At 36.5% G+C, this 17520-nt stretch overlaps 1 protein-coding gene across 1 annotated transcript in view; it reads left to right on the forward strand.

Moving 5' to 3' along the window:
* LOC107719814 (vang-like protein 1) overlaps positions 1 to 15629 on the forward strand; it is a 22847-nt gene extending 7218 nt beyond the window's left edge. The window contains exons 3-8 of the mRNA XM_016527351.1: positions 4504 to 4938; positions 6139 to 6314; positions 7288 to 7421; positions 10759 to 10894; positions 11028 to 11262; positions 15218 to 15629. Coding sequence (XP_016382837.1) covers positions 4504 to 4938; positions 6139 to 6314; positions 7288 to 7421; positions 10759 to 10894; positions 11028 to 11262; positions 15218 to 15478 — 1377 coding nt within the window. The 3' untranslated portion in view covers positions 15479 to 15629. The remainder of the gene's footprint in view (positions 1 to 4503; positions 4939 to 6138; positions 6315 to 7287; positions 7422 to 10758; positions 10895 to 11027; positions 11263 to 15217) is intronic.
* The last annotated feature ends 1891 nt before the right edge of the window (positions 15630 to 17520 follow it).

Genomic DNA, 17520 nt, shown 5'->3' on the forward strand with positions numbered 1-17520 from the left:
ATCATTGGTTATATAATGGTATAGCTGCATTTGAGTTATATAAAGACACATATGTACAGGAAACGGTCACTTCACAGGGAAGGTGCAGTGACTGTGCTGGAATATTTATAAGAGAGACCATGAAAAAGGGAACGACAGAATTCAAGGGTAAAGTGCGTGTGTGTGTGTTTAAGGAGGGGGTTTTGTGGTATAGACAGATATGGAAAATAGGAGTGACATACATCTCAGTATGAAAGGACGCCACTTTGTACTTCCTACTGGGTCTCAGTTATTCTGACCTACTTGGCTCCCCCTCAGGGGCAAAAGGCATACAAAGTTTTCATAGGTCCTCATGTCTGTCTACATTAATTTGTGCAAGTGTGTGTGTGTGTCTGTCTGTCTTTAAATACTGTACATTTCTGCTTGAGAGGACTTGAAGACATGGAGGAGTTCTGATTGATCACACAGGACGCCACTTTGTACTTCCTACTGGGTCTCAGTTATTCTGACCTACTTGGCTCCCCCTCAGGGGCAAAAGGCATACAAAGTTTTCATAGGTCCTCATGTCTGTCTACATTAATTTGTGCAAGTGTGTGTGTGTGTCTGTCTGAACTTTATATCTATCATGGTTTCCACCAAAAAAACAGCATAAACTTTTTTTTTTAAACATTTATTAACTGAGCATCCATAATAACTGATCATTTGAGCAGCAAATTAGCATATTACAATGTTTTCTGAAGGATCATGTGACACTGAAGACTGGACTAATGGCTGCTGAAAATTCAACTGTGCCATCACAGGAATAAATTACATTTTAAGATATTAAAATAGAAAGCAGTTATTTTAAATTGTAATATTCACATGTGGAAATACTGTTTTTGCTGTATGTTTGATCAAATAAATGCAGCTTTAATGAGCATAAGAGACTTCTTTCAAAACATTCAATTAAATATTAACTACCCCAAACTTTTGAACAGTAGTGTATATGGAAACAAACATGAACCTGCCAGATCTTTATATTCCAATACCAACATTTCATAGTCGTCAAACAGTTTTTATCTTCTAATAAATCATTTGAATTACAACAGCAGATCTCTCATATATAAAGGAGCAAATACACACTGGTATATTTGGTAAAAATATCATGGTAAATCAAAGAAAGCTCCTGGCACCGCTAAAAGGTTAATGCCATGCCCTTGAACGTCTGTCAGGTCTATTCTTCCCTGTGTAATTTCATCATGTTGGCTCTGATCTTCTTTCATCTTCCTGTCATTCAGCCTGGGCCTCTGGAATGTTTTCTCCAGTGAGGAAACTTTAGACGTTAGTGAACAGAATGACTTGGAATAGCAAGCATGTAAGCCATAACTTACTTGCTAAGAAAGGGTCTATGTTTATGTTTCCTTGTTGTGCCCTTGTTTGAGTGTGTCGTTCTTGCTAGTGTCATTTTTAGAAAAATAGGATTTTTCCATTTGCTTTTGGATTATTGCAAAAAAAAAAGCTTTGTGACGAACAAAAGTTTATGAGTCTTGCATGTTTTGTTCATCATGATAATCTTCATAAATTAACGCAGCTCTTGAATTTTGAAACAAAAGAAAAAAACATAGGCTATATACAAACTACACCATGGACACATGGCGTCAATGTCACTACCACTGAGCTTCCAACAACTCTTTCAGTCTTTATTTAAAAAACATTTTCCCTAAGAGTTTGAGTTAGAATAGTTTGCAAATTGCAATGATTTAGCATGATTACAAACACAATGAAGCTGTAAAATGGGAATAGCAGATGAGTTTACCTGTTCAGCATGATGACATTTTATGTCCCCAACAAGTAAAAAAATAAAATAAAATCACAGAGATATTATTGAGGTATTTTACGTCATAGAATAAAAGATGAAAATATCTTGAGCCTGTGTTAATCACAGACCTTATTTCGGGCATTTAAAAAAAAAAAAAGCACTCTGGCCTCTATCAGAGCCTCATCACCAATGACAGATATATATTTTAGTCCCTCCTCCCCTCACCCCAGATTAACTCACTCAAGACTGTTTGACTTTGATTCATCTCGCCTTTTATTCAAGTTAATAGGCCAGGGTCATAATGAGAAATAATCCTTATCTAATGCAATTTCTAACTTTTCAAAGCCAACTACTGCATTAAAAAGAAATGTCCTGGGTTCAATACAAGTTAATTCAGAATCAAGTCAAACTCTGTCGAGAGTATCTGAAGCATGCTGTCAAGTACTGCTGAATATAATTTTAAATCATTGTGCTGTTAGTCATGTCTATAATTCTATAATAATATCCATATTTGTTATGCTCATTTTGATTTGGAGTTTTAAGCCTGAGCAACGCGCCTATGAAGATTTATTTTGGAAAAAAAATGAGAGGAAAAGGATAGAGGGTGGAGAGGAGAGGGGTGCAGGAGTTTCTCACACTTGTATACCACTCCCTCTCTTCCTGCTTTTCTTTCTGTGGTACAGCTCAGACTGTGGCTCTGTGAGAGGGAAATGAGCTGTACTCGAGTCAAGCAGAACGCTAACATACATGCAAACACACTATTAGCTGCGCTGTGTGCTTTTGTCTCTCTCAGTGGGGGAAGCACATTCAGCAATGTGGACTGTGGGCAAAATGGAACAGATCAGACCGCAGTGCTGCACAATAGTCTGCCCTCTGGTCACAAAGAAACAGCTCTTATAAGAGTTATTCTATTAACAAATGCCTCATTTAAAAAAAAAAATCTTTGCAGAATCATATGCCAATAAAATATAAAATTGTTGAATTTGGGTTAAAGAGCAAGTTCAGCCAAAAAAGAAAAGTCTGGTAAATATTGCTGTTTATTATGTTTAATCAGTCATTAAGAATGTTAATTGTCATTTCAGATCCAGCTCTTAAAACAAAGTCATTTTGAACCTTGAACCTAATTTGCATTAAACTACGCTTAAACTGGTTTAACCATTTTACTGAAAAGATCTGACTCAAAGAACATCACTACTGATCATTTCAGCCTGATCTAACAGTTTGTACAGTTTAACCTGGCTTGTTGCGTTAACCTTTGAAAAGAGGCTGTTATTGAAGGATGCAACCTGCTAGTAGACATTGTTATTGCTTTTAGTTGAATATTTTATTCCACATGTGGAGAGCCGATCATTTCAAAGGTTATTTTTGAAGTCTCAAAGGTATTGTAGCAAAAACAGTTTCATTTTAGGGGTCAAAGAGGAAGTGGAAAATGGTCAAGTAAAACTGAAAAATTATTTGCTAATCAATTGTAAGATTTGACCTCTTTAACTGTAGTCTAAGGTGAGCCTTTTGAGGATTTCAATCATTTTCCTTCATTGTAAATTTATGTACGAGCAACTTTGTTAGACTTCAGTGCTCAAAAATTTGAGTGTAAATGTGTTGATTACATATAATGATTACAGCAGTATTTTACAGTAGTAGTTGCCTCAAAACTCATTTAGAGGTTGACCATGTAACTTCATCTGATGGGCTTTTACAATGCACTTTGCTTCTTTAACCTTTTCCATCTGCCATTTCCTCACTTCTGATGATGATTGGCACAAACTGTAAACTGTGTAACAGAAAGGGAAATTCTTTTTTTTTTTTTTTTTTGAGCTGAAACCATCAGATGTGTACTCACTTTAATTTTGATTCTTCTCACTTACTAATAATCCCTCCCTTTTCTTTCATCACATACAGCATGTGCATATCCCATATTGTATTTGTTAGTTGTCTTATTCCTTATTTTCTTGGCCCAGAAGCTGTGCATCATAGTTTTTTGAATCTAACAATACTAGGTTATGCAATGCCTGCTATATTGCAAAACTGCAGCAGTGTTGTTCCTAAACTCATTGAATTGAACTTAGTAAATATAGCCAATGGTTGGCCCAGTAACTGCTGCATGCAGCTGTATTTTATGTCTGTTATTATTATGATAATATTATTGCTGTCATTTACATGAATTGAAAACTTTCTCAATTCAGATTAAATTCACTAAACTACATTACCATACAAAATACAGCTTCTATTCATACAAATAGATGCATAAATAAGCAAACAAGTCCATAAATAAATATATAAATATTTGCAGATGAATTACCAACCTTAGTGCAGAATTATCTGTAATGGAATTCTAATCTGCACTGCATTTCACATTCTTCTGGCATTCACTCAGACGTCCTGCTGTTAGAAAGTTCTCATTTGTTGTTAGTCTGTCTCTCAGTTCTCATGTTCATTTATATGCAGATGGATGTGAGTTTTGGGTATTTGTCATTAATATATGCTGATGAGGGAGACCTGGGTATTTCCGTGCTGTCTGTCTGAATTAGCTGTGAAGCAGATTTGTCATCTCACCAACAGGGATGGAAAAGGGGGTAAATCAGAAGCTGTAAATGTGTCTTTTTCTGTATTATCGATCCTGAGTGCTGGGCTTGGGTGTTGGGCCTCTGAGATAACGGGGCTTTTAGGAGTATGTTGAATTTTTTATGTGCATGATATATCGCTGATCCCCTCCCACCTCTTGACAGGATGACAACTGGGGCGAAACCACCACAGCGGTCACTGGAACATCAGACCACAGCTTGTCTCAAGAGGATTTGGCTGGCTTCGGGAAGGAGACAGAAGGTCCAGTAGAGAAATTGAACTGTGTACGCTTCCTTCCTTTGGCCCTCATCCTCCTCCTAGGCCTGCTGGTTCTGATCACCCCCCTGTCCTTCCTGGTGCTGCCCCAGCTGATGTGGCCGGAGCGCCTGCAGGCTTGTGGTACTGCCTGTGAGGGCCTGTTTCTCTCGCTGGCTTTCAAGCTCCTCATTCTGCTGCTGGCTGGCTGGGCGCTGTTTGTGCGACCGGCGCAAGCCTCCCTGCCCCGGATAGCAGTGTTCCGCGCCCTGCTGGGGTTGCTCACGCTCCTCCTGCTGCTCTCCTATTGGCTGTTCTTTGGAGTGCGCATCTTGGATTCGCAGGTAGGTGCAAATATAGGGACCATGAAGAGTCAAGAGAAACATGTTGAGATTTGTGGAATTGTGATTGTGTAAATTCAGTTTTTTATAAAATGGATAGTTTCAGCTGTTGATGAGCCACGTTCAAAGCCATATTAAAATATATACAGATATGCACACCTGTGAATGTGGAACAATATTTTTGCTATTTCATTTGGTGACGCTATTGGCACTGAAATTACACACTTCACTTATAGTGTAACCTACAATTAGGCTGCCTTTAATTGTGTTAGGATCGATAGGATTTTTTGTAATGTTTTGAATGAAGTCTTATGTTCTCCTAGGCTGCATTTATTTGATCAAAAACTGCAATATAGTGAAAACGTATTACAATTTAAAGTAACTTTTTCTATTTTAATATATTTTAAGCTGTAATTTATTCCTGTGATAGTAGAGCTGGGTTTTCAGCAGTCATTACTCCAGTCTTCAGTGTCACACAGTCCTTCAGAAATCATTCTAATATGCTGATTTGGTCCTCAGTAAACATGTATTATTATCAATCTTGAAAATCATGATACATTTTTTTCAGGATTCTTTGATGAACAGAAATTTATAAAACTTTATAAAAAATATAAATCAAACATAAATGTCTTTAAAGCCAACTTTTGTTGAAAAGTGTTAATTTAATACATTATTAAATTATATTATAACACTGAAAATAAAGATAAAACAGGATGCCTGAATTTAGTACAGGTCATTTTGTCTCCCTTGGCTTATTGCTTTACTATCTGTGCTTGACAGGATGAGAACTACCAAGGCATAGTGCAGTTTGCAGTATCATTGGTGGATGCTCTGCTGTTCATTCATTACCTGGCAGTAGTTCTGCTGGAGGTCCGGCATCTGCAGCCCTGCTTTTCTCTCTGTGTCGTGCGCTCCACCGATGGAAAACATGTATTATTATCAATCTTGAAAATCATGATACATTTTTTTCAGGATTCTTTGATGAACAGAAATTTATAGAACTTTATAAAAAATATAAATCAAACATAAATGTCTTTAAAGCCACTTTTGATCAATTTAAAGCGTCCTTGTTGAAAAGTGTTAATTTAATACATTATTAAATTATATTATAACACTGAAAATAAAGATAAAACAGGATGCCTGAATTTAGTACAGGTCATTTTGTCTCCCTTGGCTTATTGCTTTACTATCTGTGCTTGACAGGATGAGAACTACCAAGGCATAGTGCAGTTTGCAGTATCATTGGTGGATGCTCTGCTGTTCATTCATTACCTGGCAGTAGTTCTGCTGGAGGTCCGGCATCTGCAGCCCTGCTTTTCTCTCTGTGTCGTGCGCTCCACCGATGGAGAGACTCACCACTACAACCTGGGACAGCTCAGGTGCCAGCTGATTACAATGACCAAACTTTTATTAAAACAAATACTGTTCAATATGCTGTTTAATGGTCTGTTAAATGCTCTTTAGTTAAAAGTAAATAGAAAAAGGAAGTCATTAGTCACACTTCAAAATAAAGGTTCCAACTAATACTAAAAAGTTCTACAGAACCAAAAAGTTTTACATTGGAAAATCCTTTTTATGGTCTAGTTTTGTAGAAAACCATTTATTTATTGATGTGTTCAAGAATCTAGAAAGCAGTAAGCTCATCTGAGGATTCTTTGAGCAAATAAAGAAGCATAGACAGTGACAATGTTTTTGATTAGAAGTGGATTGTTCATTGAAACCTAAGGATCATTGAAGATCCATTATTTTTAATATTGTATACATCATTTTATTGTTTTTATACATCAAATTTCCAAACCAACTGTATATATTAACATGGAAATATTTTTTCAGAACATTAAAGGTTTTGTCTCTGTAATTGCATTGGTTATATGGCTGAGCTGCTTTCTTGCTGAGATATTATATGTGCTTGTCTATACACACAAAACTGTATGTGTGTGTGTGTGTGTGTGCAGTGTTTAATGCATTAATAATGAGTTGAAGTTGGGCCAAGGGAAAAAGGTCCATTAATCACTCCATTACAGACACTCCCTACTTTTCCTTGCGTTGCTTCCCCTCTCCCTTCCTCTTTCCTGCCCATCGCTTTCCTTTGTTCTAGCTCTCATTGTTTCATTGGCTGAACATTTTTGATCCAGTGCTGCCGCAGTGTCAAGTGACAGCGTGCACACACACACAAAACAGAATGAAATCTATTATTATCTGACTCTGTTTAATGAAATACATGATGGGATTGTCTGTTCCTGTGTTTAAATAGACACCTAAACCCATATTACAAGTTTTTTTTGTTGTTTTTTTACAATGCTGATCATTCTCTCTCTCTCTCTCTCTCTCTCTCTCTCTCTCTCTCTGTAGCATTCAGCGGGCAGCCCTGGTAATTCTTGAACACTATTACAAGGATTTCTCAGTTCACAACCCTGCCCTCCTGACGGCTGCCAAGTCCAGGGCAGCTAAACATCTGGCTGGGCTAAAAGTCTATAATGTAGATGGTGAGTTTAATCTGTGTAAAATCACTGTCTATTTCCTGATCTGACTCTTATTGTTCCAAGAAATTCTGAAATCATTTTGGAATGCCTATAGGAAAGGTATCAAAATTGAGTTGTCCTTAATATTTCACGAGAGCTGCTTCACAGATTATTGTCCTGAGAAAAAGTAAAGCAACATGTCTCCTCTAGAGTATCAGAAAAGATCAGTGTCACAAACTGCCAATCAAATGTCAGATTTCAACATGAACCTTTCTCAGCACGAGATTATCTGAGAAATGTTATCCACATTAAATGTTAACCCTTATAATCGGTAAACATTTTATTTCATTTAAAATGTCATTTTAAAGCATGGATTGAATCATAATACATTCATTGTTGGGTTGACTCACTGCTGTTAAAGGAATACCAAAATTCACACAAAAATGTACTCACCCTCAGGGCATCTAAGATTAATTTGTTTCTTCATCGGAACAGATTTGCATTACATCACTTGGTCACCAATGGATCTTCTGCAGTGAATGGGTGCCATCAGAATGTCCAAACAGCTGATAAAAACATCACAACATTCTACAGGTAATCCCCATGACTTCAGTCCATCAGTTAACGTCTTGTGAAGTGAAAAGCTTTGTGTTTGTTAAAAAACAAATTCATCATTATGGCGTTTTATAATTCATAATAACACTTCCTCCAATAAAAACTCCATACACTGTTGTCCTCTCACAAAATCAATTGACATATTTATTTAGAACTGTTATAGACTGTTTTCATTTGTAAACAGTGCTTCATCTGTGCATATTTCTCTCCTGATTCAGACAAGGTGACTTTTTTACTAGAGAAAGCAGTATTTTGGATAGAAGTGTTGTATTTTAGCCAGAAGGAATAGTTTGAAGTTAAAAACATCTTAATGATAGATTTGTTTATTACAAACATGCAGCTTTTTGCTTCAAAAGATGTTGATTGATCAGCTGGAGTCATGGATTATTGTGATGTTTTTATCAGCTGTTTGGACTCTGATTCTGACGGCACCCATTCACTGCAGTGGATCCATTGGTGAGCAAGTGATGTAATGCCACATTTCTCCAAATCTGTTTTGATAAAGAACCAAACTAATCTACATGTTGGGTAGCCTGAGGCTAAGTAAATTTTAAACAAATTTTCATTTTTGGGTGAACTATTCCTTTAGCCTTTGTATAACAAATTACATATAGAGCATTATATCTAAAATCCATTTTGACTCATTGTTATTTTTTAATTATATATTTCAAGTATATAATTTTTTTATTTATTGTTTTTGTTTTGTATTTGACCAACCCTGCTCTTCTCCACTATATATAACCAATTGACTCAATTGGCTGTGAAGTAATATTGTTCTGAATTTATTAAATGTGTGTAGACGTACCAAAACAAACTTTTAATGCAGCAAAAATCAGTCTCCACCGACATCTAATGAATCTTCTGTAACGTTTCTTTCTGCAGAGTTTAAAGCCAAACTGAAAAGCTATCTTTTCGATTGTAAGTTCAGACTGTGTAATACATTCAGAAATCCTTTCACCGAGACACTGAATTGTCGAGTGCTCCACATGTCTTGGTTATCTGCTTGTGCATGCAGTCATTGTACACCGTGCACAAGGTCACAGACTCATCCAAAAAACAATTTGCATCAAGAAATCCTTCTACATGTCTTGACTACCATGAAGAAGACTCATCTCTGCACTTACTATGCTCTAAAAATCTGTCAAAAAAGTCAATAATTCTTACTCACCCCAGATCTCAAAAACACCCAGTCTCTCTCCATCGCTACCTCTCTCTCTTTGTTTGACATCTATGATGTGCTGTCAGCACAAGAAATGTACATACACCATGATGCAGAGCTGCATACTTGGGATCAGGATACCCCCTTAAGCACTCAAACCTTCCTTTGTGCCTGTGGCTATCGAACCAGATCAGGAATGTGTGTGTATGAGTGTGCATGTATTTGAAAATCAGCAGTGTGTAGCTCTTTATGCTTTGCACAGATTGTCAGAGTATTAATAATGCATCACTAGGAAGAAACCCCCACCCCCTCTCCCACAAAACAAAAAAAAAATCAACCTGTATTTCCAGGTTTCAAAGCGCTCTGAAATAGTCTACACTCAACTACATGTTTTTGTCTGTGTGTAAAATGTGTTTAGTATCTTGTTCCTCTTAATTCTCTTCTTTATTTTTATGTGTATGTACATTTTTGGTCTTTGTTATGTTCTTCACAAATAACAACTGATGAAAGGGTGGTCTCAAGATTTTTTTATTGGTCCAATTTCAGTATAAGTGATTTCTGGAGGTGATTCAGTGAGCTACAGAAGAGTTCACAGACCTGCCCTGCTACCAAGGAGAGTCAAGCTGCCCTTGTCATGCATTATTAATTATATCTGTGACCTGAATATGGATAAATATGCATAAATTATTCTGTTCACCACATTATGCACACAGAGCTAATATGCATTATGTGTGATCATCATAATTCCACATAAAGATGTGATTGGCTGCCAGTGATCGTTTTACAGTAGATATACCATACTGTTCAAACGTTTGGGGTTTGTTAAGATTTTTTAAATGTTTTTGAAATAAGTCTCTAATGCTCACCAAGGCCGCATTTATTTGATTTGAAACATACAGTAATATTGTGAAATATTATTTCAATTTAAAATAACTGCTTTTTATTTGAATATATTTTAAAATGTAATTTATACCTGTGATTGCAAAGCTGAATTTTCAGCAGCCATTACTCCAGTCTTCAGTGTCACATGATCCTTCAGAAATTATTCTAATACACTGATTTGGTGCTCAAGAAGCATTTCTTATTATTACAAATGTTGAAAACAGTTGTGCTGCTTAATACTTTTGTGGAAACTATGATGGTTATTGGGGGGATTATTTAATGAATAGAAAGTTCAAAAGAAAGCATTTATTTGGAATATTCATCTTTTGTAACATGAATGTCTTGACTATCACTTTGATCTATTAAATACATCTGTGCTGAATAAAAGTATTATTTCTTTCAAAGAAAAAACATCTTACAGAACCCAAACTTATGAACAAGTTTCAAACTTATGCCTGATAGGAAATAACCTGATGATAAAATGACAATGAATGTGAAAAAAAAAAAAGATTAGTGAATTATATTAATTATTAATCGTCGTAATTATGACTGCTGTTAAATTACAAATTTACATGATAATCTGCAAAGGTATCTGTCTTTCTTGTAATACAGAACAATGTCAAGGTGATTTTTTGTAGGGTTGTTTTTTTTTTTTAATTGAATTACATCTGTTCTGTCCCATAATGCTAATCTTTCTCTTTCCAGGTGCTGGTAGCGATGCTGCAACCGCTCAATCTCGGGCTAAAATAGCAGCTGCCGCACGACAGAGAGACACCAGCCACAATGAGCTGTACTACGAGGAAGCAGAGCATGACAGAAGAGTCCGAAAGCGCAGAGCACGGTAAGAGAAACAATAGCGGGACAGAATTAGTGGAAAAACAATGTGATACAAAGCATGCAATTCCATTAAAGAATGAAGTTGTGGTTTCAATGAAAACTACTGCAGCTTAATATGCAACATTTCCCCCTTCTAGGCTGGTAGTGGCAGTAGAGGAGGCGTTCACACATGTTAGACGGCTGCAGGAGGAGGAGAAAAAGAAGCCGCCGGGAGATGAGATGGATCCACGTGAGGCAGCGCAGGCCATCTTCCCCTCCATGGCTCGAGCACTGCAGAAATACCTGCGCACCACCCGTCAGCAGCACTGCCACAGCATGGACAGCATTCAGGCCCACCTGGCATTCTGCATTACAAACAACATGACCCCAAAGGTGAGACAAACACAGACACAACATAGTGTGTGACATGAATCTAAACTTCTCCCATTTGACATCATCAAAAATGACCTCAAATATATATGATTCAAGCACCTATAACAGGAGTCACCAGTGCCGATCCTAGACTTCTGTGGGCCCGAAGGGGGGGGTGTATGAGTGGTTATGAACGAATGAATGAAACACATTTGTCCGTGTTTCACTCCATCTCGAATCGCGCTCGCGGAAAGCGCTTGAGAAACAGTGTCTCTTCCGCGGCTCGGTACGCTTTCAACTCGTTTTTTTAGTCTCGAGCAAGACTGTACGACATTCACATTACATGATTTGACTGATTTTTACGTAGAAAGGGTGACAGCGCACCGCATTAAAAGAAATGGTCATTCATGTTTTCATAACCGCTGGCCAAATTCAAAAACGAAACTAAAATTAAATCATCTTTGAGAGCAAGGGGGCCCCCTGGTGTTTCGGGGGCCCTACGCAGCTTGCGTATTTTGCGTATAGGGAGGATCGGCTCTGGGAAGAACAATTTACATCTGTTCTGTCCCATAATGCTAATCTTTCTCTTTCCAGGTGCTGGTAGCGATGCTGCAACCGCTCAATCTCGGGCTAAAATAGCAGCTGCCGCACGACAGAGAGACACCAGCCACAATGAGCTGTACTACGAGGAAGCAGAGCATGACAGAAGAGTCCGAAAGCGCAGAGCACGGTAAGAGAAACAATAGCGGGACAGAATTAGTGGAAAAACAATGTGATACAAAGCATGCAATTCCATTAAAGAATGAAGTTGTGGTTTCAATGAAAACTACTGCAGCTTAATATGCAACATTTCCCCCTTCTAGGCTGGTAGTGGCAGTAGAGGAGGCGTTCACACATGTTAGACGGCTGCAGGAGGAGGAGAAAAAGAAGCCGCCGGGAGATGAGATGGATCCACGTGAGGCAGCGCAGGCCATCTTCCCCTCCATGGCTCGAGCACTGCAGAAATACCTGCGCACCACCCGTCAGCAGCACTGCCACAGCATGGACAGCATTCAGGCCCACCTGGCATTCTGCATTACAAACAACATGACCCCAAAGGTGAGACAAACACAGACACAACATAGTGTGTGACATGAATCTAAACTTCTCCCATTTGACATCATCAAAAATGACCTCAAATATATATGATTCAAGCACCTATAACAGGAGTCACCAGTGCCGATCCTAGACTTCTGTGGGCCCGAAGGGGGGGGTGTATGAGTGGTTATGAACGAATGAATGAAACACATTTGTCCGTGTTTCACTCCATCTCGAATCGCGCTCGCGGAAAGCGCTTGAGAAACAGTGTCTCTTCCGCGGCTCGGTACGCTTTCAACTCGTTTTTTTAGTCTCGAGCAAGACTGTACGACATTCACATTACATGATTTGACTGATTTTTACGTAGAAAGGGTGACAGCGCACCGCATTAAAAGAAATGGTCATTCATGTTTTCATAACCGCTGGCCAAATTCAAAAACGAAACTAAAATTAAATCATCTTTGAGAGCAAGGGGGCCCCCTGGTGTTTCGGGGGCCCTACGCAGCTTGCGTATTTTGCGTATAGGGAGGATCGGCTCTGGGAGTCACACTCCAAAAATATTTAGGTCTAAATTTAAGATTTAAGTATTTTGATTGTATATACAATTTACATCCATTTGGATTGCAGTTTTAACGTTAACTAATAAACTTAACGTGATGCATATTTGTCAGTCATAGATAAATGAAACGGGTAAAAACAGATTTCTGCAATTGTACTAATAAACTGCATTTGTTTTAATTATATAATAACCAGGTTTATATAAAGTATGTAGCTAGCTTCAATAAATCTTATTGGTTTCAATCCCATACTCATAACTAATCAAATATTGCTAGCTATATTTTAACCATGTTAACTGAATATATTTAATCGTTTTCATAATTTTCTCATAAACAGTTTAGTTTTCAACAGATTTACACTCATCCTACGCAATTTGAATAAATGCATTTTGAAAATACGAGTATTTAAATCAAATAGATGGAAATAGTAATAAATATGCAATCATTTTTTGAGTGCAGAATTTGTACCTGTTTCTTAACCATTTCATTTATTTATGACTGACCTTCAATTTAAGCCTAAATATATTTTGATTGCATGGGCACTGTTACACAAGTGATTCTTTGACCTCTGTGTAAATGGGCAGATGTTCATCACTTCAAGTTATAACATCAACATAAACACTACTAAATATAAGTGTGTTGTGCCACTAAATGTAACCTCTCATATAAACTAAATATTTACAAAAGACACCAATGAGGAATAACATTTGAAATTAAATTGAATTATATTTTATGAGTGCAATTATATGCAAATAACTAAGCTGTTGACTGTTTATTTTTCACACAACATCCATTTTAACTTTAAAATTCACTCATTTACTACGTACATTTTCAGCAGAAATAGAATGTTTTAAAATATGATAGTGAAAACAGACTTTGAAAGCTTACAAAATCTTACCGTTAACGATGACATCATAGAGTGGTGCAGCCATGATGTCTAATGCAAGAAGACTAATTCGCCATTGGTTGCCTCAAGATTTTCCTGTGGGTTTTTTTAAATAGGTCTTTCAATTTCAATGAGTAAAGCAAGGTGGTAAATATAAATTGATGCTACTTGGACATTTTTAACCTAAATTACACACACCCATACTGAAAATGTGACTTTTGAAGCATACATCTGTAAATTGTGATTGTTTCTCATTTCAACTGATCTGTCTGTACTATACATTGCTATCAAACTCTCTTGTTACATCTGAATATGCCTAAATCCATACTATAGTAAGTGAAAAATTAAAAGAGTAGTATGAAATGAGTAGTAGATCTGAATCCATAGTATTTGTACAGCTGTAGGCGAAAAGAATGCGGATGACCTACTACTTGCACATTCAATGGATAATTTACTATCCTATGAGGCCACAAGAGAGGATTTGTGAATGGCAGTGAAGCGACGTAATTTATATTGGTAGGTCATGTGACAGTAACAACATGGGGCATGTAGTACCTATGAATTTCATTCATACTACTGATATACATACTATAAAGAACATACTATTTAAACATGCACAACGTAAGTTTCAAAGCAAATATAATACCTACAGTATTTATTATTCATCCTTATTTCTGTAGCGTTGTATACAATACAGATTGTGTCAAAGCAGCTTCACATTGAAAAACAGGAAAATAACAGAATTAATCGTGGAAACTCAACTATGGAGGCGATTCAAATTCTGCTGTAAAACTGCTCTAAAAAGACAATAGTGTCATTATTTAGCTCAAGTCAATTCTGTGTTGATTCAGTTCAGATCAATAAGAAATGTGTTAAGTTTCGTTATAAGCAATTCTCCAAAAGGCAGGAATGTAGTTTGTTATTTAGCTCGAGTCAGTTCAATGTTGATTTAATTCAGTTCAATAAGTGTTGATTTTGCAAGATGTGACTCAAAAGAAGACAATAGTGCCATCATCCAGCTTAATTTAGTTCAAGTTTGGTGTCAGTGCGGTCATCTTGATACATTTCTGAAAGTTAAGTGTCTTTCCGACCCCAGCTAAGCAAGCCAAAAGATAGCAAGTGGCAAGGAACCCAAACTCCATCAGGTGACAGCAATAGAGGAGAAACTAGGCTCAGTCGGGAGACAATTTTTCTTCTAACCTAAGCGAACGAACACAGTGTGATATTACGGTGTGATACGATTTCAGACGCAGCTTCTGCCTCACTATTTAATTATTTACTCAAAACTTTCCTTACTGGTACAATTTTATGAAAATTCAAATCAGTTCTTTTTGGTCTTGAAAAAATTAAACATTTCCAGTCCTAAATATTACACACAACTTCTAATCAGATCAGATCACTGTAGAATACTAGCAGACATCAGTGAACAGACATGGGTGCTGTTGTTCCCTGCTAGGCATTTCTGGAGAGCTATCTGATGACTGGGCCCACACTCCAGTACACGAGAGAGTGCTGGCAGACCCGGCAGTGGACGCTGGTCTGCGAAGCGTCGGTCACCAGTCCACTCCGTCACGGCTCTGAATTCCAGCTCAAATCATCTGACTTCAGCTTAGTGGTCACCAGCAAAGCTATCCCTCACCTCAAACTCAGTGAGGAGTACGTCCACCCCAAGTCCCACAAGTTTGTACTACAGCTGCAGTCGGAGACCTCTATCTGATGGATTCAGTTGCTTTTGTCTGTTTGGTTTTCTACACTTGTAAATTTCAGACTACTACTATTTTGTTTAAAATTCTTTTTCACTTTTCCACAGTTTATAAATGGCATTTTACATAATTGATGTATTTTGATACAATATTTGTTATTACCAAGAACAGAAGGGGAAAAAAACATTTATATATATATATATATATATATATATATATATACACATACATGTATGTATCCAATTACCTAGTGCTGACTGGTGTGATTGTGTGTTTGTGCTGCTTGTCTGTATGCTTCTTTCTGCATAGAGCAGATGCTAATTACATACTGTGATAAACATCAGACTGAGACATCATTGGTAAAGTTTTTGAAAGTAGATATTGTTTAGGATATCTCTGTTTGTGAGACTTTTTTTTTTCAGTTGACCACAACATAAATGAACATCAGAGTATACCGGAGATTCTGTGAGATCTAGTAAGGGTGGAAAACATTGGTTAGAGAGTCGGATTTGTCAGTGCCATAATAGTGGTATAATAGCCAAACATACATGATCATTTTCAGCCTGTTGGATTGTTTGATTTCTACCATTTTTATGTGTTTGGAAGAAAAATGGGTAATATATTGTGAGAGAAAAAACAGCCTTTCATTTGTGATTAATAAATTGTGATTTGTAGTTTGCCTTTTTTTTAAGTGGTAATTAAATTGTGAATAAGGTATTTTTACATTTAATTTTTTTCAATGTGTGTGTATCATCATTAAAACAATGACTTGTGTTTGTAAAATATAAGCCCATTAATGCTACCTAACACATTTATAAACCTTGCTATTGACTGTTTTTGTCCAAGTGTGGCGTTTTTTGCTTAGGAAGCAAAAAATAGGGAAAAACTGTCATGCCTTTTTTTTTTTTTTTTTTTTGTACTGCTCTAGTGAAGTTTTCCACTAAGGATTATATATGATTTTTTTTTTTTTTTGCATTTAATGATAAAAAAACAATTATGTTTTATATTATTTCTACATTTTTTTAGCTACAGCATTTTCCCATTGCGTATTGTCAGTTCTGTCCAATCAGATCATAAAAACCCATCCCATTTAGTTTGTCAGGAATTATCAACAATCCAAGCCATAACCCATTACAAACTACGAACCTGCTTCAAATATTATTTATTAATGTTACATTTATAAAGGTGAAATATTACAGATTTATTTTGCTGAAGAAGCTGTTTGTATCAATAGAGACAAATTCTACAGATCCTCTCAGATTCTGTGAGCATTAAACTTAAACTGAACAAAAGAGCCACAAGAAGTTTTTCATCTATTAAACTGAAAGTTCAGTGTAAAGAGTAACTTTAAAGAAGAGTCACAGAAGAGTCAGTACTTTGCTTCATTGTGTTAATAATGCAAAGCGTTTGGAGGACCTAGCTAGAAAAAAAAACTAATTTCTGTGTTTTGCTCTTTAGTGTAATAAATAGTGGAACGTTTTCTGGTAAGACTGGTCAAAGATCAAAACCAGGACATTTTGTGCCAATTTTTTGACTGTAAAACACTTCATGTTGGACAAAAGTATTGGGCATTTATTTTCATCATATGTTCAGCAAGAACATGTTATGATTTATGATTTGTGGTGAATTCTTAGTCACTTTGAAACTGGAATTTGTTATCTTCTTCAGTTACCCATATATATATGATGATATATATATATATGGAATATTTCATGTATTAAAAATGTACGGTATGTATATATTTATTTATTAGTGTATGTAGTTTACAATCATTTTGTGTACACCTCTGCATGTGCATTTATGTTTTATTACTGTAATCACCAAAATTTCCACTGTGGATATAAAAATATAAAATCATTTTGGACAATTGCATTGTCAATTGCATTAAATTGTTTAGATGAATTGCTGCACTGGGCATTATATTTCCTGATGAATAATTAAGTAGCCCAATCTTTCTCACCAAAGTATGAATTTAATTTTTCACATGCCAATTGTCATTTTTATGGTCAATGAGTGTTTAATGGTATGCATTCCTTTTTAGTTTGCAGTTTAGTCT

This window comes from Sinocyclocheilus rhinocerous, unplaced genomic scaffold (genome assembly GCF_001515625.1).
Source record: "Sinocyclocheilus rhinocerous isolate Xijiao unplaced genomic scaffold, SAMN03320098_v1.1 scaffold421, whole genome shotgun sequence".
Lineage (NCBI taxonomy): Eukaryota > Metazoa > Chordata > Actinopteri > Cypriniformes > Cyprinidae > Sinocyclocheilus > Sinocyclocheilus rhinocerous.